Genomic DNA, 21,582 nt, shown 5'->3' with positions numbered 1-21,582 from the left:
CATACCCTCCTCTTCCATCTCCTCAAACTCGTCATATGTCATTGTGGGGGGCCGCCGCCGTGGAGTAGAGCTCCCCAGAACAACCTCTGCGCAGCTCACTCCAACGTCGTCTTCCAGATCTTGTCGGCCGACCTCCTGCAATTGCAACCCCTCCTGCCCAACTTGCTCTGGGATTTGGGTTTCCGAGTCCTCCTCGGACTCGCCTTGTATTTCAGTGCGCGGTGCATTTCCCACAGTTAATGGTTGTGAATCCGGGCACAACATTTCTGGCTGTTCCTCCATTGACCTTTCATAGGTGGAAGTTTGTTGGGCTGGGAATAGCTCCTGCGAATACCCCATTGTGTCCTGAGGTAATTCATAGGACTGGTTATCTGGCAGTTGTGTGCGTGGTGTCGCTGCCGGTTGTGTCAGCTTTGTGCCCACTGGCTCCTTGTAACTGGCTGAGGACTCGGACCTCGTGTGTGATGTGCTGGTGCTGCTTAACCCACTGCTGGACGCTTGAGAGGTCATCCAAGTAATTATCTGGTCCTGTTCTTTTGGATTTGTGAGGGTTGTTGTCCTGGACAACATGGGCGGTATTGAGTGGGTTTTCTTGGGTGCTCCCCTGTGGCCTGTACGTGAACCGTCAGGGGAAACACCTCTTCCCTTGCCCCTTCCTCTTTCACCGGATTTCTTCCTCATTTCACTTATCCTTACAGTACACGCTGACTGGCAGCAGTACAGTGGCAGCACAGAAATGCTATACAGTACCACTATTCCCAGCAGCGACACAGAGCACAATGCTATACAGAGGCGGGTGAGCGGTGTACTACTGTTCCCAGGCCCAGCAGACAAAGAGTGGAAGTAAACACAATGCTATATAGTCTGGCTGAGCGGTGTACACAGAGTGGCAGTACACACAATGCTATATAGTCTGGCTAAGCCGTGTACACAGAGTGTCAGAAAACACAATGCTATATATAGCGTGGCTGAGCGAGGTGCACAGTGGCAGTACACACAATGCTTTATAGTCAGGCTAAACCGTGTACACAGAGTGTCAGAAAACACAATGCTATATATAGCGTGGCTGAGCGAGGTGCACAGTGGCAGTACACACAATGCTTTATAGTCAGGCTGAGCCGTGTACACAGAGTGTCAGTAAACAATGGTATATAGTCTGGCTGAGCGGTGTACACAGAGTGTCAGTAAACAATGGTATATAGTCTGGCTGAGCGGTGTACACAGAGTGTCAGTAAACAACGGTATATAGTCTGGCTGAGCGGTGTACACAGAGTGGCAGTAAACACAATGCTATATATAGCGTGGCTGAGCGAGGTGCACAGTGGCAGTACACACAATGCTATATTAGTCAGGCTAAGCCGTGTACACAGAGTGTCAGAAAACACAATGCTATATATATAGCGTGGCTGAGCGAGGTGCACAGTGGCAGTACACACAATGCTTTATAGTCAGGCTAAACCGTGTACACAGAGTGTCAGAAAACACAATGCTATATATAGCGTGGCTGAGCGAGGTGCACAGTGGCAGTACACACAATGCTTTATAGTCAGGCTGAGCCGTGTACACAGAGTGTCAGTAAACAATGGTATATAGTCTGGCTGAGCGGTGTACACAGAGTGTCAGTAAACAATGGTATATAGTCTGGCTGAGCGGTGTACACAGAGTGTCAGTAAACAACGGTATATAGTCTGGCTGAGCGGTGTACACAGAGTGGCAGTAAACACAATGCTATATATAGCGTGGCTGAGCGAGGTGCACAGTGGCAGTACACACAATGCTATATTAGTCAGGCTAAGCCGTGTACACAGAGTGTCAGAAAACACAATGCTATATATATAGCGTGGCTGAGCGAGGTGCACAGTGGCAGTACACACAATGCTATATATAGCGTGGCTGAGCGAGGTGCACAGTGGCAGTACACACAATGCTATATATAGCGTGGCTGAGCGAGGTGCACAGTGGCAGTACACACAATGCTATATATAGCGTGGCTGAGCGAGGTGCACAGTGGCAGTACACACAATGCTATATTAGTCAGGCTAAGCCGTGTACACAGAGTGTCAGAAAACACAATGCTATATATATAGCGTGGCTAAGCGAGGTGCACAGTGGCAGTACACACAATGCTATATATAGCGTGGCTGAGCGAGGTGCACAGTGGCAGTACACACAATGCTATATATAGCGTGGCTGAGCGAGGTGCACAGTGGCAGTACACACAATGCTATATTAGTCAGGCTAAGCCGTGTACACAGAGTGTCAGAAAACACAATGCTATATATATAGCGTGGCTGAGCGAGGTACACAGTGGCAGTACACACAATGCTATATATAGCGTGGCTGAGCAAGGTGCACAGTGGCAGTACACACAATGCTATATATAGCGTTGCTGAGCGAGGTGCACAGTGGCAGTACACACAATGCTATATATAGCGTGGCTGAGCGAGGTGCACAGTGGCAGTACACACAATGCTATATTAGTCAGGCTAAGCCGTGTACACAGAGTGTCAGAAAACACAATGCTATATATATAGCGTGGCTGAGCGAGGTGCACAGTGGCAGTACACACAATGCTATATATAGCGTGGCTGAGCGAGGTGCACAGTGGCAGTACACACAATGCTATATATAGCGTGGCTGAGCGAGGTGCACAGTGGCAGTACACACAATGCTATATATAGCGTGGCTGAGCGAGGTGCACAGTGGCAGTACACACAATGCTATATTAGTCAGGCTAAGCCGTGTACACAGAGTGTCAGAAAACACAATGCTATATATATAGCGTGGCTGAGCGAGGTGCACAGTGGCAGTACACACAATGCTATATATAGCGTGGCTGAGCGAGGTGCACAGTGGCAGTACACACAATGCTATATATAGCGTGGCTGAGCGAGGTGCACAGTGGCAGTACACACAATGCTATATATAGCGTGGCTGAGCGAGGTGCACAGTGGCAGTACACACAATGCTATATTAGTCAGGCTAAGCCGTGTACACAGAGTGTCAGAAAACACAATGCTATATATATAGCGTGGCTGAGCGAGGTGCACAGTGGCAGTACACACAATGCTATATATAGCGTGGCTGAGCGCGGTGCACAGTGGCAGTACACACAATGCTATATTAGTCAGGCTAAGCCGTGTACACAGAGTGTCAGAAAACACAATGCTATATATATAGCGTGGCTAAGCGAGGTGCACAGTGGCAGTACACACAATGCTATATATAGCGTGGCTGAGCGAGGTGCACAGTGGCAGTACACACAATGCTATATATAGCGTGGCTGAGCGAGGTGCACAGTGGCAGTACACACAATGCTATATTAGTCAGGCTAAGCCGTGTACACAGAGTGTCAGAAAACACAATGCTATATATATAGCGTGGCTGAGCGAGGTACACAGTGGCAGTACACACAATGCTATATATAGCGTGGCTGAGCGAGGTGCACAGTGGCAGTACACACAATGCTATATATAGCGTGGCTGAGCGAGGTGCACAGTGGCAGTACACACAATGCTATATATAGCGTGGCTGAGCGAGGTGCACAGTGGCAGTACACACAATGCTATATTAGTCAGGCTAAGCCGTGTACACAGAGTGTCAGAAAACACAATGCTATATATATAGCGTGGCTGAGCGAGGTGCACAGTGGCAGTACACACAATGCTATATATAGCGTGGCTGAGCGAGGTGCACAGTGGCAGTACACACAATGCTATATATAGCGTGGCTGAGCGAGGTGCACAGTGGCAGTACACACAATGCTATATATAGCCAGGCTAAGCCGTGTACACAGAGTGTCAGAAAACACAATGCTATATATATAGCGTGGCTGAGCGAGGTACACAGTGGCAGTAAACAATGCTATATATAGTGTGGCTGAGCGAGCGGTGTACTACTGTTCCCAGCAGCGACACACAATGACTGGGGGGGACCCTGGCTAGCGTGGCTGGAGAGCGAACTACCCTGCCTGCCTACCCAAAGCTAAACCCACAGACAAATGGCGGAGATATGACGTGGTTCGGGTATTTATTTACCCGAACCACGTGACCGTTCGGCCAATCAGAGCGCGTTCGGGCCCGAACCACGTGACCCGTTCGGCCAATCACAGCGCTAGCCGAACGTTCGGGGAACGTTCGGCCATGCGCTCTTAGTTCGGCCATGTGGCCGAACGGTTTGGCCGAGCACCGTCAGGTGTTCGGCCGAACTCGAACATCACCCGAACAGGGTGATGTTCTGCAGAACCCGAACAGTGGCGAACACTGTTCATCCTGAGTCTTCTGATTGGTTTAAAATTACCGCATATCAGGTAATGCAGATCTTCAGCATTTTATTACTTTGCAGTCAAAATCCGCCAACTTAAGCGGTTAATAGCAAATCCCTAATAGGTCCTAGATACACCAAATGTTCAGGGTTTATTGATCAGAAGATTGTGAATAAGATGAAAATAAAAGTTTTCAAAAAGACCTTACAGTTTACAGAGCTTACAGAGAAAATCGATGTTAAAGTCGGCGAAAATGTCCACGATTTCCAGTGGCAATCCGCATCGGAATGCAGAAAGCTGTAGTGGAAAGCGGAATCTGTAGCGGTAATCAGCAATGGCGAATTGCGGATTTTCCGCGGAATCGGAAATTGGCATTTCCGACCATCCCTGCTCTTAGTCGAATCTGCCCATACTGTACATCGCTACAGTAGGTGTATGGCTACCACAATGCTGGATACACACCATGCGTTTCCACGTTCGATGCGTCCGTCGATTCGATTATTTCCAACATGTCCGATTCACGTTTCGATGGATCGTTAGGTCGATTTGCCATACTTTACATTGCAATCAACTTAAAAATCATCGAAATGCGCTTGGAAATGCTCGGAAATAATCGAATCGACGCGTATCGACGGACACATTTGACGCGGAAACCCATGGTGTGTATCCAGCAATAGACACAAAACACAGGCATAAACCCACTTATGCTGAGTAGTGTACACACCACAATACACACCACAAAGACGATTACTAATAGCTGAACAGCTGAAAGGTGGGGGACAAGTCCCTCTCCTGATTATCTTCCCTTATCAACAGCCATGCTGTTCCACAAAAAGCCCAAAATAGCAGGAGGCAGGAATCAGCTTCATGCTTACTTTTGATGATATTTTCTGTGCTTACTGTGAAACCCAGCCCCACGTTCCCATCTAACTTAGGCCCCGTTCACTTTACAAACGCGGACGGCCATGCGTGCGGAATGCAACGCATGCGAACGCACGCCATCCGTGTTTGTATGCGTTGCGTGGCTGATCCCATCACTGAAAAGTGAATGGGACAGCCGCGCATTTTTTGCAAAAAATGTGTGCAGCATGCGTTCCCGAATGCGTGCAGTGTGAACGGGGCCTTAGTCCAGTACCATCGGGGAATAATCGCCTCTGATTGCTTGTAATGCTGGGAATCCACGGTACGTTTTTGTACCGTGTAATTGAGCCACTGATGGCTCGTTTGATAATTTCCGACTTGTCCTATCACCCGCCGGATCGATTCCCCGCTCGATACCACAGGCAGGACAATGGTAAAAAACTAAAAGAAAATAAGAAGCGCACGCGGTACCGAGCGGGAATCAATCTGGCGCCCGCCGGGATGAGCACGGACGCGCCGGAATCGAGCCAGCGGCTCGATTACACGGGCAAAAACGTACCGTGTATGCCCAGCATAAGACTGTGAGCGAGGTGACATTAAAAGACCTGTTTCTGGATCATCAGTTAATGTGACAAAGCGCGCCAATCCTGTCTAATCTGGCATCGTTACCATCCAGGAAATAGTCACATCCGATGGCTTGAAATACGGTGAGCAGAGTGACATTAAAGATTGGTCGCACCGCTGCCAATGTGACATACACGCAGTCACCGTCCAATTCCTGTTCCCTTTGCCGCAGTTTACCATTTAGCCTCAGACCCTGAGGGAATCCAGAAGGCATCAATTACTTTCTAGAGAAGGACTTGAATTAAAAAACAAGGAGTTGAAGTGCAATTTTTTCAAAACTTTGTAGAAAAACTTTATTGATACAATTGACAAAAAACGTTAAAGAGGGTTTCTTCAATTCCACATGACTGATCTTCATATAATTAATTGTATATCAGAAGACATCAATGATTGAAACTGATTGATAAATACTGTATTCTGGCTTGACTTGATTGTAACTTTAAATAGGTGTTGTATTTAAAGGCAACGACACATGTTCGTTTCGGGCTCTCTATACAATATAAGTGCACTTCATCAGGCCGTAACACAAATTTCTGTATGGCTCAATCAAACAGCTCAAAGGCCAGAAATATACACAAAATATGAGGCAGGCATCCGGGCCCACCAGATGCGCAAGATAATTATTCCACGGCGTAATAAAGGCAAAAGGACGCTGCTAAGGTATTTATCAATCAGTTTCAATCATTGATGTCTTCTGATATACAATTAATTATATGAAGATCAGTCATGTGGAATTGAAAGAAACCCTTTTTAACGTTTTTTGTCAATTGTATCAATAAAGTTTTTCTACAAAGTTTTGAAAAAATTGCACTTCAACTCCTTGTTTTTTCAATTCAAGTTCGTCTCTAGAAAGTAATTGAAGTCTCCTTGGCAAGGTGGATTGCCCTCAAAAGGACTTTTAGTGTTTTTGATCCTTCACTTTATAAAGGATGGTACCCAATTATACGTCGATAGCTGTTGGAATCCAGAAGGCAGTCAGCACTGCAGGCAAAGTAACCTTTTGGATTGGTTGGTGAGTCCACACAGTCAAATTTTGATTGTATGTACAATCAATACAATCTGTGATCTCATAGAGACCAGGTCGCTGCCACCAATCCACAATTAAGCGTGCATATTTGATAACTCTAGCTAAATCCTGTAGAAAGAAGGGTTAATTCACAACCTTTCTAGAGATAGCAAAACTAATAGTAATATCAAAACGGTTATGGTAATGTTCTCACAGGAAACGTGAACTCTTTGCAGAGATTTCTGTCCTGATTTTGCAGAGATTTCTCATACTCTTCCTTAGACCCTATACAAGCTTACAGATCAGGCGTTTGAGTCTTCTGACTGGATTAGATGCATGGTTGTTTGAGATGCAGATGTGTGATTCAGACACTACTGCAGCTAGAGAGATCAGCAGGATAGTAAGGCAACTGGTATTGTTTAGAAAGGAAATCCTCCATATTTCTCTCACTTCAGGCGTACTTTAAGGTTTGTGGCTTGCCGTACAGCGCATGGGCGCTGAATAATTGCGCATGCGCACCTTCTTTCACTCATCCCAGATGTAAGATTTTGCAACCGCCGATGCAGTCTCCTGTACATCCACTCCCAGGCTGCGACGGGTAGAAAAGAGGTTAGAGACGAGGCTGTCGGGGGAAAAAAAGGGATAGGGAGTGGAAGGTACAAATCCTAGCCTGGCATTGCAGTGGGACTCAACTGAGAGGCAGGAATGCGCTTATGGAAGTCATGGACGCACAAACTTACCGGGGCAACACTGCTGTCCACAAATAAAGAAAAGTGCATGTGCAGAGGAGGAAGTATGGAAAAGTAGTATTGCGAGGTATCGATGCATACCTATGGGGAAGCAGTAAGAAAGAGGATCTGGATGGTCTGCAGCAACAGCTTCTGCATGTTTCTATGTACAGAGAACATGCTGAGAATGATTCTCTCCCTCACATTAGGACACCTCGAGTGGAGGAGATGCATGCAGACAGCTGTATGACCTCCCAACCCCCTTCTCCCTGCCAAACTTTACAACAGCTTGTTCAGGAAGACAGCAGCACCAGGAGGGGGGGGGGGGGGGGGGGTAATGATATGTTACAGAGTTCGGGTGGGGGTGGGGGGGGTTTGGAGGAATGAGTGACTTCTATACAGAAAGTATTCACCTGCAGGAAGCTGAGAGGCAGAAAGCCGTCTGACGTTCCTCTCCTCCACTCGTGCTACTCTGCCCTCACTCCTCCCTTCCCTCCAACAATAAATGTTTTGCCTCTCTCCCCCTTCTCACTACTTCTCTGCTCTGCCCCCCCTTTCTCCCCCCTCACTGCTATCTGCGAGATCTCTCTGCTCTTCTGTCAAAGTCAGGAGTCTTTATCATTCAAACCACGTGCTGCCTGATGACGTCATTTAAACAGCAGGAACTCTCACGAGCACTTGATACACAAGTTCTCCCAATGTTTTTTGTGAGCTTGCCGGACAGTTGCCGGCAGGCTATGTCACAGGGGGGTGGGGTTTGTTAAAAGATTATTGTCAGAAATCTTATTTATATGTTTTTAATCATATATTGTACACTTTTTTACTATAATTTTTAACAAGGATTCAGTTGGTATTTTTTAATAGTGAGAGTTCAGTTCCTCTTTAAAGAAGAGAAGTGGAGGAGGAGTTTCACTGCATCTTGTGTTACTAAAGTGAACTATAGTGAAAAGTGGAGTGACATCTGACAGAGATAAAGAGTCAACAAAGTTGGATTTACAAGTTTTGCAACATAACAAAATTGGAGCTTATTCAGCCTAAAGTTCAAATAGCATAAGAAAAGAGTTATATTGAAGGAGGGTGATATTGATGGTATAGCTGGGTGCATTGGTCAACTTTTTGCTTTATTTTATTTATTTCTCTAACCCTTTTTGATTATTTGATTCATTCTTTATTTTGTTTATTATTTTGGGAAGCCCTATCCAAACAAGTGGTGCTCAAGAGTATAGTGAGTTGAGAGATACAGTGTAAAGAGTAAGAGTCTGAGATATCTTCTGAGTAAAATGGTCATTCCTTTGGATGCCATACTGCCAACCAACAAACTGTGGAAACTATTCAGTACCATATTGAAGAGAGTCATGAGTTCCCCTAAGATTTTGCTGAGCAATATAGCTTGGACTTGGCTACAAGGGACTGAGCCTGTTTAGGAACTGAGTTGCTCAGTAGACCTGTTCCTGCCCAAGCCCCTATACCTCAGTAATGGTACTGTGATTTAAATGTGCTGTATTGTAAAGTGGTTGATGATTGTACAAGAAGACCTTTTGTAGCTCAACTTTCAAATAAAATTTTTTGTGTAACTTAACCTTTTTATTCTGCCGCTTTTACCGGTGCACCGGCTGTGAAGAGGAGAAGATTGTATTTTTTGACCTATGATGTGCAAGGGAAGTGTATTTTATTGTTGAAGTGTTACTGGTTGAGTGGAGTTACCAATGACCACAGTTAGGTCACAAATAAATCCTTGATAATCGCATCTGAGTCAGTGTCTGGTGGATTCCTCTCAGCCGGGGCCAGAGTGCTAACGGATAAATCGGGTTACAAAAGTTATTGTCATGACTCTCTAAAATGTATCTCTTAGGGGTGGTTTACGCTGTGTATGCCTTTGCGATAATTTTCTCTCACAGCATGCATATTGCAGTACAGATGTCATTCATTTAATCAAACCGAAACACAACCACTGAACTCTAAAAATGCATTTAGCAGTGTGCTATGAAGTGCAGCGGTAGAAATGAGATAAAAATGAAGAACCTTTTAAGGCTGTCTGTATTTTTTTATGGTTTGACAACAAAAGAGCTAGTTTTACTACTTGGCTGTGCCAACATTACTTTGTGGATGGTAGACGTGAGCCCTGTTTTAAAGCATACCTGAATGTGGGTCGAATGCAGCCTTGACTCTCCTGAAAAGTAAACATCAGCCAAAACACTCCTGTTTAGCTGAGAAAATAATGTTGATGTTAAAGTGTACCAGAGCTGAAAAAAATAAAAAGTTTTATACATACCCCCATCCGCTCGGATCGCTCACACGCCACCGTCCTCTGCTGCCCGCAGCTTCAGGAACCGGGTCCCGTCACTTAAGCCAGTCGGGGCCAGTCTATGCTGGAGAAGTGCGCCCTCTACATATCTCTCCAGCGGCTCCTGGAGAGATACGCAAACAGCGCACTTCTCTTACGTCAGACTGGCTCTGACTGACGGAAGCGACAGGACCCAGTTCCTGAAGCTGCGGGCAGAGGAGGACGGCGGCATGGGAGAGATCAGAGCAAATGGGGCTGGAGGAAGCCCCAGATATGTATAAAACTTTTTTTTTTCAGCTCTGAGTACCTTTAAGTGCTGAAAAACTCAAAGGGTCATTACTTGATATCTCTGCTGTATAGAATTCATCCCATAAATTGAAAACAAGAATATGAAACTCCAATTAAAGTGTATTTACTACACATACAATTCATTATCTCATAACTTTATTGTCAGTTCAGATTTTAACCAATAAGTATGTATGAGTCCATAGTGCACTTATTCACTGTGTGCACATCACTGGGACAGAGACGGTGTAAGCAGGCCTTTAGTGTTAAATTACTGCACAAGTTAAAAACAGAACGTGGTTTTCCATTGTAGTAACCAGGCGTTTTCAGCATAACGTTATTACATTTACCCTGCAACTTTATAGTTTTACAAGTTTCTGAGTTTATTACTTCTAACAGAGTCTGAGAAGAACATGTGTCTTTCATTTAATGTTATTCTCCTTGTGGATATCCTTTGCCAATTTATCTTTTTAACTTTTATTTTGTGCTCCATACATTCCTGCTTTTTGTTACAGAGGTGCAATGTAATGTTACCTCAGCTGTACCGGCAGTTCAGGATGTGCTACCCCTATCTTGATCACCACCTATAGTTCCACCAGGTTGCTTCCGCTATTTTTTTTTTTAACAACAGGTGCCCAAACCTTCAAACTTTCTAACACTAACTATACAAGCCCAAATATATACACTTTGTACATCTACTGTACATCAGCAGGGGGTTATGATGCGGGCATCAAATAAGTTAAATTTACAGCACTAAAAGGTTGGCAGTGCTTTTCTCAACTGCTCTTTTGGTGCATCTACCTAGTCGATGACCTAACCAATTTATTAACATGCAGCCCTAACAACCCTAAAAGTTTACCAAGAAAAATGTCCAAATGGACACAAACAATTTGTAATTTTTAGGAGACAAAGTAAAAAACAATGCATAAAATAAATAATTTATAAAGAAAGAAGTTAACAACTTGGATATATAATATAAAAATCTATAAAGTGTGAGTGCAAGAAATCATGGAAGCCATGAGGTGGCCTGACATGTTTCATGCTTCCACAGACCACTTCATCAGAGGCAAATTAATGTATCCCAGAAAAGGTGGTATACATGATAAATAAACATATACAGGCTGTCCATCTCAGCAAGTGTATGGCTGCTACTCCCAATTCAGTAGAATGAGAGGTGCACAAGTGCCAGTGGCACACCTTGAGAGTGCTGCCACAGTCATTATGGAAACCCAAAAGGATGCCCTAGCCCCTTCTGATGCCTAACCCTAAACTCACCTGCCAAAACATCACCTGCCCTAACCTCACCTGCCCTAACCCTAACCTCACCTGCCCTAACCTCACCTGCCAAAACAAAACATCTCCCTCTTACAAGAAAGTTTCTTAACCTCCCTGGCGGTTAATTTTTTTTGCCAAATTGGCAAAAATCCTTTGTTAAAATTTTTTTTTTTTTGTTTCATGTAAAGCTACCAGAGTGGTAGCTACATGAAACACCACTAGAGGGCGCATGTGTCCCTCTAGTGCGATCGTCGCCGGCATCTATAGCAAACAGGGGAACGCGTATATAACGCGTTCCCCTGTTTGGCTTCTCCTGTCGCCATGGCGACGATCGGGATGACGTCCTGGACGTCAGCCGACGTCCTGACGTCAGGCACACCCGATCCAGCCCATAGCGCTGCCCGGAACTCATTGGTCTGGGCAGCGCAGGGCTCTGGTGGGGGCCCTCTTTCGCCGCTGCGTGCAGCAGATCGCCGCAGAGCGGCGGCGATCAAGCTGTGCGCGCGGCTAGCAAAGTGCTGGCTGCGCGCACAGCACTTTACAGCATAAAAATCGCCCCACCAGGGGCTGAGATCTCCCCCTGCGCGGCATAGCCCGAGCTCAGCTCGGGCTTACCGCCAGGGAGGTTAAAGGACATCCGAGGTGAAAATAAACTGATAAGAAAAACAATTGTATCTATCCTCCGTCTCCTAAAATGATTTTTTTTTAGATATCCCACAGTTGTATTTTATATTTAAATCTAGTTTTTAAGTTTTTACTGTTTTATTGTCTCTGCTCAATGACACCTTCATTGAAGTATGCTAGAGCTCAAATCTATGAATTATTGACCCTTTCTATCTCTTTCCTGCTCTCAGAAGCCATTTACTAACAGGAACATGTTTTATGGCTGTAATTATTTATCAGTGAGGGTAATGCTATAGTCTGACCCAGTCTGACCCGGACAGAAACTGTCACTTGCATACCTGAATTTTAACTCTTTCAGGGAGAAAAAGAAAAAAAGGAACACAGCTTAGTTATTTGTGTGCTTGGCGCAGTACATTCACATGTCTATCTCACCATGTCACATGTCACCTCAGTTGTCCTTTAAAGAGAACTTGAACTTAAAATAAAAAGTCAAAATAACTATACAGAGCTTATACTTACCTCCCATGTAGTCTACTCCTCAATCTCTTTCTTATCTCCTGCATCCCATTTGTTCACTGTGATCAATGAAGTTCTTCGTCCTCCATTTTAAAAATGGCCATTACCCCATAACAGCTTCCTGGTAAGCACACTGTTAAACTGTAATATCACCCACTTGAGCCATAGGGAAACATGGACATTACCTTGCACATTCAGTTGTAACTGACAGCTGCTGATATGTAACTGACAGCAACTGGTATATTTCAGTTCTGACAAAATATTGTCAGAACTGGAAGGGATCACTGTAAGAAGAAAATGGTGAGCTTCTGAGAGGAACTGACGGTGAGGTTAGTATGTAATATTCATTTGCAGCTATGTCATGTGTTTATTTTAAATAATTTTACTCGCTTCAGGTTCCCTTTAAGGGCAAAACAAGAAGCAGAAGTGTCAGATTATTGTGTGATTATGTCCAACCAATCAGAAACTTACAAATTCAGTTATAAAGGAAATTAAATCAGGTGCCTGATTGTCAGCTCACGGTGATGCACTTATGTGTCAATTCCACTTCCTGTTTTTCATCCTTATGTCAGCATGATGAATTAGTATGTTCTCTGCATGTTTGCAAGGTATTAATATGGGTACTGCACCCCCCAGCCTCCCCCCCCATATAAGTTGCCCATAAACTCAGGTATTAGACTGTGAGCTCCTATAAGGGACAGATACTGACTAGAATTATTTAATATACTTTACAGTAGAAACTTGTTTGTGCCAGTGCTATATACAGTGAATGTCTAATGATAAAAAAAAAATATAGAAAATAAAGTGATCATTTTTATTTGCCACATTTGCAGAGAATGCGATCATTGTTGCTATTCCACAGAACTTAAGTGTAAAACTTCACACACTTTAAATAAATGAAGGCCAACTGTGTATCTACACCTCACACATAATAATTTGCCATCGCTGTTGCCAAAGCAATGGTTGCCAGTTTCATTATTTGCTAAAACAGCCTTGCATTCTGACCTATTAATACCTCCACTTGATTCTAATCCAGTTTCCTTTCTTTGATAATCAGGAAGTCAGAATGGCTGCTGGGCTGGCCCCATAGTGTTTGTGCCACAGAAAATCTTTCTGATACAATGTCATACTTCAAATAGTCCTTCAGATCCATCATCCTTATCGTGCCCTTTATTGAGAGCCAGTGCAAGGCTTCCACAGGCCATTTCCCATTTAATCCTGGAAAGTGCTTTGGACAGTCAAGGTCTCCTAACGTGAATGTTGGAGGAAGTTCTGTTTACTATTCCATGACCCTGACTGATTTCCTAGTTGTGTGAAGCAAGTTTTCCTCAGGAAGGCCACCACTATATTATTGTAAAGCTTTTAGTTCATTAGGGACTTTAATCTAGAGAGCAAACATGGAGAAAAAAAATACAGAAGAGAACATAGGGGTAACATTGGTGGAAAGGGAAATTCCAGTTTTGTTAACAAAAACTCAATTAGTTTAGTTTCGTTTTTATATTGCATGGATTAATAGCAAACATTATTTTACCAAGTAGCCTACATATTTTGTTTTTATGTGCAGATAAAACACAGTCATTCTGCAATGTTACATATAATGTATAAAATGAGAAAAGTTTCTGCCAGTCAACTGATTATTCTAGACTTTAAAAAAGAGTATCAAACGTTGCTGCTAAGAGTAGATATAAATTATACTATATCGTATTAGATAATATTGTCAAAAGTACTGGGACAACCTTTCAGCTCAATGAATTCAGGTGTCCCAATCACTTCCAGAGCCACGAGTAATAATAATCACTACTTCTACAAAGCTTTGGGAAAGAATGGGTCGCTCGCAGGAGTACGTGAATTCCAGTGTGGAACCGTGATAGGATGCTACATGTTCAATAAGTCTATTTCTGAAATTTCCTCACTACTATATATTCCACAGTCCACTGTTAGTGGTACTATAACAAGGTTGCCAACTTTTTGCAGAGTCAATAGCTACAGACCTCAAGAACTGTAAAAGCTTCACGGAATGGGTTTCCATGGTTTCCAGCAGCTGTATCCAAATCTTACATCATCAAGTGCAATACAAAGCGTTAGATGCAGTGGTGAAAAGCACGCCACCACTGGATTCTAGAGCAGTGGAGACACGTTCTCCCGAGTGATGACTCACTTCTCAGTCTGGCAATCTGATGAATGAGTCTCAGTTTTATGGATGCCAGAAGAATGCTACTTGCCTGACTGCATTGTTCCAATTATAAAGTTTGGTGGAGTGGGGATTATGGTGTGAAGTTGTTTTTCATGGTTTAGACTTGGACACTTATTAGTTCCAATGAAAGGAACTCTGAATGTTTCAGGATACCCACATTTTTTGAACAATCTCATGCTCACAACTTTGTGTGAAATATTTGGGGGTGACCCCTTCCTGTTACAAAATGACTGTACACCGATGCAGAAAGCAAGTTCCTTAAAGAAAACCTGAACTAAAAATTAAAAGTCAAAATAAGCATACACAAGTCATACTTACCTTCCATGTAGTCTACTCCTCAGTGTCTTTCTCCTGTCTCGCGTCCTGTTTGTTCACTGTGATCAAGGGAATTTTCCGTCCTCCATTTTGAAAATGGCCATTACCCATAACAGCTTTCTGATCAGCACACAGTTAAACTGTAACCTCGCCCACTTGAGCCATAGGGAAACATGGACATTACCTGGTATATCAGTTTTCCTCTCAGCTATAACTGACAGCAACTGATATTTTATTGACAGCAACTGATATATTTCACATCTGACAAAATATTGTCAGAACTGGAAGGGATTATTGTCAGAAGAAAATGGTGAGCTTCTGAAAGGAACTGATGGCAAGGAAACTATGTAATGTTCATTTGAAGTTACCTCATGTGTTTATTTTAAATATTTTTCTCAGTACAGGTTTTCTTTAAAGACATGAATGAGTGAATATGCTGTGGAGGAACTTGATTGCCTGCACAGAGCCCTGACCTCAATCCGACCAAACATCTTTGGGTTGAGTTAGTGTGGAGGCAGTGAACCAGGCCTTCTTGTCCAACATCATTGTCTGACCTCACAAATGCTCTTCTAGAAGAACTGTAAAAAAAATCCCGTAACACACTCCAAAATCTTGTGGAAAGCCTTCTCAGAAGAGATGAAACTGTTATAGCTGTAAAGAGTGGGCCAACTCCATATTAATGCCTATGGAGTAAGAATCAGATGCCATTACAGTTCATGTCTGTCAAGGCAGGGTTCTCAATACTTTTGGCAATAGTGTATATTTCCAGTTGCAGCAAGGTGCAAATTACTACACAATCCCAAGGCAAGTCTACTCTAAGCTTGTAAATAATTTCAGCTTAGTTTCAGTTCTGAAAATTCTTAGCTGTTTCCAAATGTAAATAGACAGATACATTTTTAGTAACATTAAATTGAAAAAGACTCTATGAAGAGCAAATGATACATATGGCACATTTTATAGCTAAAGGGGAATACCAATTTGAAAGAATCCTGACAGTAGATTCCAGCCACTAGAAGCTTTGCGTTCAGAAGGAGTGGCACGTTAATGTCAGAAAGCAGCATTACTCACCTATAAATATCAATCTATACATGCCTATAAGTATAGGAAGCACCATGGCTGATGGGAAACCAACTCTAAGGATGTCCTGGAGGTTACATTTAGAGACATCTGTTCTATAGACTACTTGTGTGGATCACCTGAACACTAGGAACCTTTGGGTAGCCTCCAATGTCCAACGTTTAGTGCTCTCCAGGTGAAATATATCAGGGGCGTTTGATGCAGACAGGATATCTACCCATTCCTTTAAAACACAGCCTGTGAATTCTAGCCAGCAAAGAGCATTTAATCAACTTCCAAGGCTAACGTTTTGTAAGTCTGTAGTCCCCTTCTCAAGTGGTGCAGTAGAGCAGTGATCACTATAACATGAAAACTAAGGCTTTTCATAACATTATTAAACTTTTATTTAAATCTTATATTACAAATAAGAGGAGGATGAAGGCTAGTCTGCCCCTGTTCTTCCAACAAGTTAGCAGAATGGGTGAGCTGCAGAGAAGAAAACTGAACAAAGCCAGCGTGCTGTCCTGCAGATTATTTGTCACTTCATTTCTGCTAGATAGCCTATTTTGTAATGTGAGCGTTCACCTTTAACTAATGTAGGGAAGAATAAAGTTCTAAAAAGCGAGAAAGAAAGAAAGAAAGAAAGAAAGAAAGAAAGAAAGAAAGAAAGAAAGAAAGAAAGAAAGAAAGAAAGAAAGGCTATATAATTTGTGTAGAGTGAAGTCTGGAAAGAGAGAGAGAGAGAAAAAGAGGAATACATACATTTAGAAGCACTTTCGTGCTAAAGATGAATTCTGAATAAATACTTTTTTGGGAGTGTGTGCAATTACCAATTTCTGCAGAAATCACACAGAATTCTGGTTTCTGAGGAAAGTCTTTTTCTGTCATTTTTGTTAATAAAGTTAATTAATTAATTTAAAAAAAGGATTTTTTCCGGAAATCCTAAAATTTTGCAGATATACGGTAATATGCATACACCTGCGATACACTTCCAAATTCACTGATTACCCCAAAACATCTGAATTCTCAGACTCTGGTCTGAAGTATTGGACCAATCGGAGAATGCAGAATTTTTCCGCAGAAATCGAATTGCCGTGATAATTATAGACCAATCATTTGACTTGGATACTACAGAGTATTTCTTAGTGATTGGCCTAAAATTGGCATAAAATTTCCATGGTATACTGATTACCAATCTTACCATGGTAATCGGAATACCACAGACATTTTTTAGGCCAATCACAAGATCTGGAAATAGTTCAGTTCAAACAGATTACTGTGCCAGTTAATTTATCAATAACCGCTCTTACTCATTACTCAGGATCGCTGCAGCAAGATTCCAGACAGATTCAAATACAATACTCAGCTCAACAGAGCTTGTTGCTGCACGCTCCTCCTCAATCACTATAACCTGTAAACAAATCTCACATAGTGTGATACTGTCTTGATTCAATCAATCACAGTCAGCAATAAGAACAATCCTCCGAGGCGTTAATTCAACACTCCATGTAGTGAATAGGTAACCACTCCGTGCACTTAGCTTCCCAACACACTGAGTACTTCTAGCAGCTCACCGTTGGTTACTGATGGTATTCACACTTTGTCAACAGAATGGCTCAGCAGCCTTACTTCCAAAAACAGATCAGTTTAATATTAATAAAATAAAAGATAAAACACAGAACATCATAGCGTATTATGTCATAACAGTTCAGCCAAAGCCTGCTGCCAATTGCACTTACAGACTCCTGCGCTTGTATCTTGCGTATCTCAATATCTTTATTGATGTCTGCCCCCCTCCGGCAAGTATCATGCGGTGTCCTGCTCTCCGTTCGTCTTTCGGCTAGGGCTTCTGGATTCCTGCGTGCTATCACTGATGAGTCAGGATAGGAAGACGAAATGCATAGGGTGGAGCAAGCAGTCTGACATATGACATCATTGCGCCACGGAGCCCGGCCGGCATAGCGCGTATGACATCATCACGCCATTGAGCCCGGGCGGCATAGCGCGCAGGAATCCAGAAGCCCTAGCCGAAAGACGAGCGGAGGGCGGGACGCCGCATGATACTCGTCGGAGGGGGCGGACATCAATAAAGATATTGAGATACGCAAGATACAAGCGCAGGAGTCTGTAAGTGCAATTGGCAGCAGGCTTTGGCTGAACTGTTATGACATAATACGCTATGATGTTCTGTGTTTTATCTTTTATTTTTTGAATATTAATCTGATCAGTTTTTGGAAGTAAGGCTGCTGAGCCTGATGACAAAGTGTGAATACCACCAGTGACCAATGGTGGGCTACATCTGGTGTGCTGCTAGAAGTACTCAGTGTGTTGGGAAGTTAAGTGCACAAAGTGGTCACCTACTTACTGCATGGAGTGTTGAATTATCACCTCGGAGGATTGTTCTTAATATCACGCTATGTGAGATTTGTTTACAGGTACTAGTGACTGAGGAGGAGAGCGCAGCAACAAGCTCTGTTGAGCTGAAGATCTGGAAATAGTCGGTAGTATTTGAGTCTTGTGAATGGTCTAAAATTACTGCAGCAATCCGATTTCCCCAGGAAAAATTCTGCATTCTGATTGGTCCAATGCTTCCGAGTTCTGTGATTGGGCAAAATTTACCAAGTTGCAGTAATTTGACATTTCCATGGAAATCCGATTGCTGATGCTGTTTTCTGATTTCTGATTACTGTTGCGGAAAGCTGATTTCTGATCGGAAAATCGGGAAATCGGATTTCCTCTGCAATTTTAAAATTTTAAAACCATTTCTATTCTATGTACAATCTCCAACATGCTCTGTATACCTATTTCTGTAGAGAGCAGGAGATGGATGGTAAAACTCTGGGAAATTTACAGATTTAATTTCTGATTTATATGGGTATTATTGGAGGGCTTAAAAGGGAGGCCATTTTTATAGATCGTTCCTGATACCAGCCATAGCAAGGATTGAGTTCTCAAACACTGGGAATAGCAGGTACAGTACAGTGGGAGCAGATAATGGGTATATACAGGTGTGTGTGTGTGTGTGTGGGGGGGGGGGGGTTGTCTAAGATGTTAGGTTGACTAAATAGATCATTTTGGATATTTGTACATTATAACATTGCTAGTATAATGTAGTCTTGAGTTACACTGTCTCTAATGACTGGATCGATGTATGGGTCAAGGATTTGTAAATAACACCATCGTTGGTACGCAGTAGATTTGAGTTACACCATGCTTAATGCTTGGAAGGATGGATGGATGAATGGATGATTGAATAAAATGGTTTAAAAAAAATCTAAAATAAATAAAAAAGTAAATAAACCTTTCATTAGAGGTGGAAAGAAGTAAATCACAGTCTAGTATCAAAGTAAACTTCCCATGCAATACAGAATCACACTAAGCTATTTTGCAGCAATCAGGCCTCTTTTGTCAAAGAATGATTTACAGCAAGGCTCAGTCACCCATACAATACTCTTTGAGAGCACAAATGAGCATAATGGTCCTGGGAAGGGATACCTGAAATGAGAATGAAGCTGAGCTTGCTCCAGCAATGTACACAAATGTGGTTCTCATTAGAGGGCATGTAACCTGTTCCAGTTGCAGGCTTAGTTTAAGCATGCAAAGGCGTGGATGAATGAAAATCAATGCACGTGTTCATGTTTGTTCCCAGGGCTCCTACGAGAGCCATATATTAACCACCTGTAGCAAGATGAATACATTATTCTAAACTAAATGTTTCTTATTTTGCACAGAGCATGAGTCCGGTCTATGCATACGTTGTTATTTTTAACAATGCCATCTGGATTTTCATAAGACTGGCCAGGATCATCAAACACTCAGTCTCACTGTATAGCTCTCTATTTATAACACATATTTAAAGCTCATCTCTTCACCAGAACTCATTGACGTTACAGTTTTTCTACATAAATGTCTTCCAATATTTCTAAACAAATCCCAAATATGCCTACTGTAGCCGAATTTTTGGAGATTATAAACAACGACAAAAAATATATACAAAAGACAGTCAAGCAATTAGAATTAATTAATTAATTAACCAGATATAAACAAGATTCAAGCTGATTAGCTGCAGTGAGTACTTCACTTTGCTTTGTCCTAGATAAGCCTGAGGGACCATACAGTTGTCCTTTAATTACATACATTAAGCCCAAGTACTCCCTGGAAGGCAGCTGATTTTATAATAAAAATAATAATAATAATCAGAACATTTGTATTGCTCCTGTGCTGATAATGAATGGACTTCCTGGACCCATAAGGAGTACCCCCTGGGGTACGTGTACCACTGGTTAAAATCCTACGCTATGGATAAGACTGAATTCGTAGCCATATCTTTTTTTCTGCTTGTCTCCAGTTCGGAAAACTCTAATTTTTTGGTCTACTGTAAACCTAACCTTTCTGTGATTCCGATCAAAAGAAACGTATTATGCTGAAAAGGCTTTCATTTAAAAAAATGACATTTTTACTGCCATGACATGGTGGTATGCTAGGCTGCTCTCTTTACTAGACTATTGTTTTTCCTTGCTAGGAAGATAATTAGTAATTAGTACATACATAGAACGCTACTGACCCGTTTGCTGTTTTCTTCCTCCTGTGCACTTCTGAATTCCTGCTCCAAGTCAATTTCATTGAATAACCCCACTTCCTCACAGTTCTTCAAGAACCGAGTTGGAGTTGGTGTTTGATCTATGAAAAGAAAAAAAAGAGATTCCAACCAAGTTTAATATCAGATTTATTGTATGAGTGTTTTTCACGTTTCATGATATGTCGGCACATTGCTACAGTAGAAGTGCACACCACTGTTTGAGTTATACATGTGGAACCCAGAGGCAGCTTCAGCACATCCGATCTGAGTGGAAACCAATACATTTTTATGAACTTTTTTTTGTTATTTAGAGACTTCTTACTGCTGAATAGGTGAAGTTTTCATGAAAATATTTCTCATGGATGGTTCAAATAAAGAGAGATAAAGTTGTGTGGCACTCTGCATTAAACCTCAGTGAAAAAAATGGAAAGATCTCACGCGATCCCGAAGCTTGCCTGTGTCACTTGTTTCCATGGTGTGCACCACCATACCCAGGAGAAGGAAGAAAGCCAAATGCATTGATGTGCAACACACAGAGGTGGGCACAAGCCGTTGCTGAAACCAGGGCTGTGGAGTCGGAGCAATTTTGGGTACCCGGAGTCGGAGTCGGAGTTGGAGTCAGAGTCGGTGATTTTATAAACTGAGGAGTCAGAGTCAGGAGTCAGATGATTTTTGTACAAAATCCACAGCCCTGGTAAGTATTAGATTAAAGGGAACCATAGCTGAAAAAATAAAGATTTTATACATACCTGAGGCTTCCTCTAGCCCCATATGCTCCGATCGCTCCCACGCCGCCATCCTCCTCTGCCCGCAGCTACGAGAACCGGGTCCCCGCTGTTCAGTCAGTCGGAGCCAGTCTAAGAGTAAGGGAAGTGTGCTGTTTGCGTATCTCTGCAGCAGCCACTGGAGAGATACGTAGTAGAGGGCGCACTTCTCCTGCGTAGCTAGCTCCGATTACATCAGTGATGGGA

The 21,582-nt window shown here is 42.8% G+C and overlaps 1 protein-coding gene across 8 annotated transcripts in view; it reads right to left on the bottom strand.

Annotated features, from left to right (window-relative positions):
• Window positions 1-21,582, bottom strand: part of CREB5 (cAMP responsive element binding protein 5) — an 839,414-nt gene that overhangs the window by 422,166 nt on the left and 395,666 nt on the right. For all 8 annotated transcript variants that reach the window (XM_068236067.1, XM_068236066.1, XM_068236068.1 and 5 more), the window contains one exon: window positions 20,597-20,712. In XM_068236067.1, coding sequence (XP_068092168.1) covers window positions 20,597-20,712 — 116 coding nt within the window. The remainder of the gene's footprint in view (window positions 1-20,596; window positions 20,713-21,582) is intronic.

This window comes from Hyperolius riggenbachi, chromosome 5 (genome assembly GCF_040937935.1).
Source record: "Hyperolius riggenbachi isolate aHypRig1 chromosome 5, aHypRig1.pri, whole genome shotgun sequence".
NCBI lineage: Eukaryota > Metazoa > Chordata > Amphibia > Anura > Hyperoliidae > Hyperolius > Hyperolius riggenbachi.
Note: the sequence above shows the minus strand (reverse complement) of the source record. Positions and strands in the feature narration are given on the sequence as shown.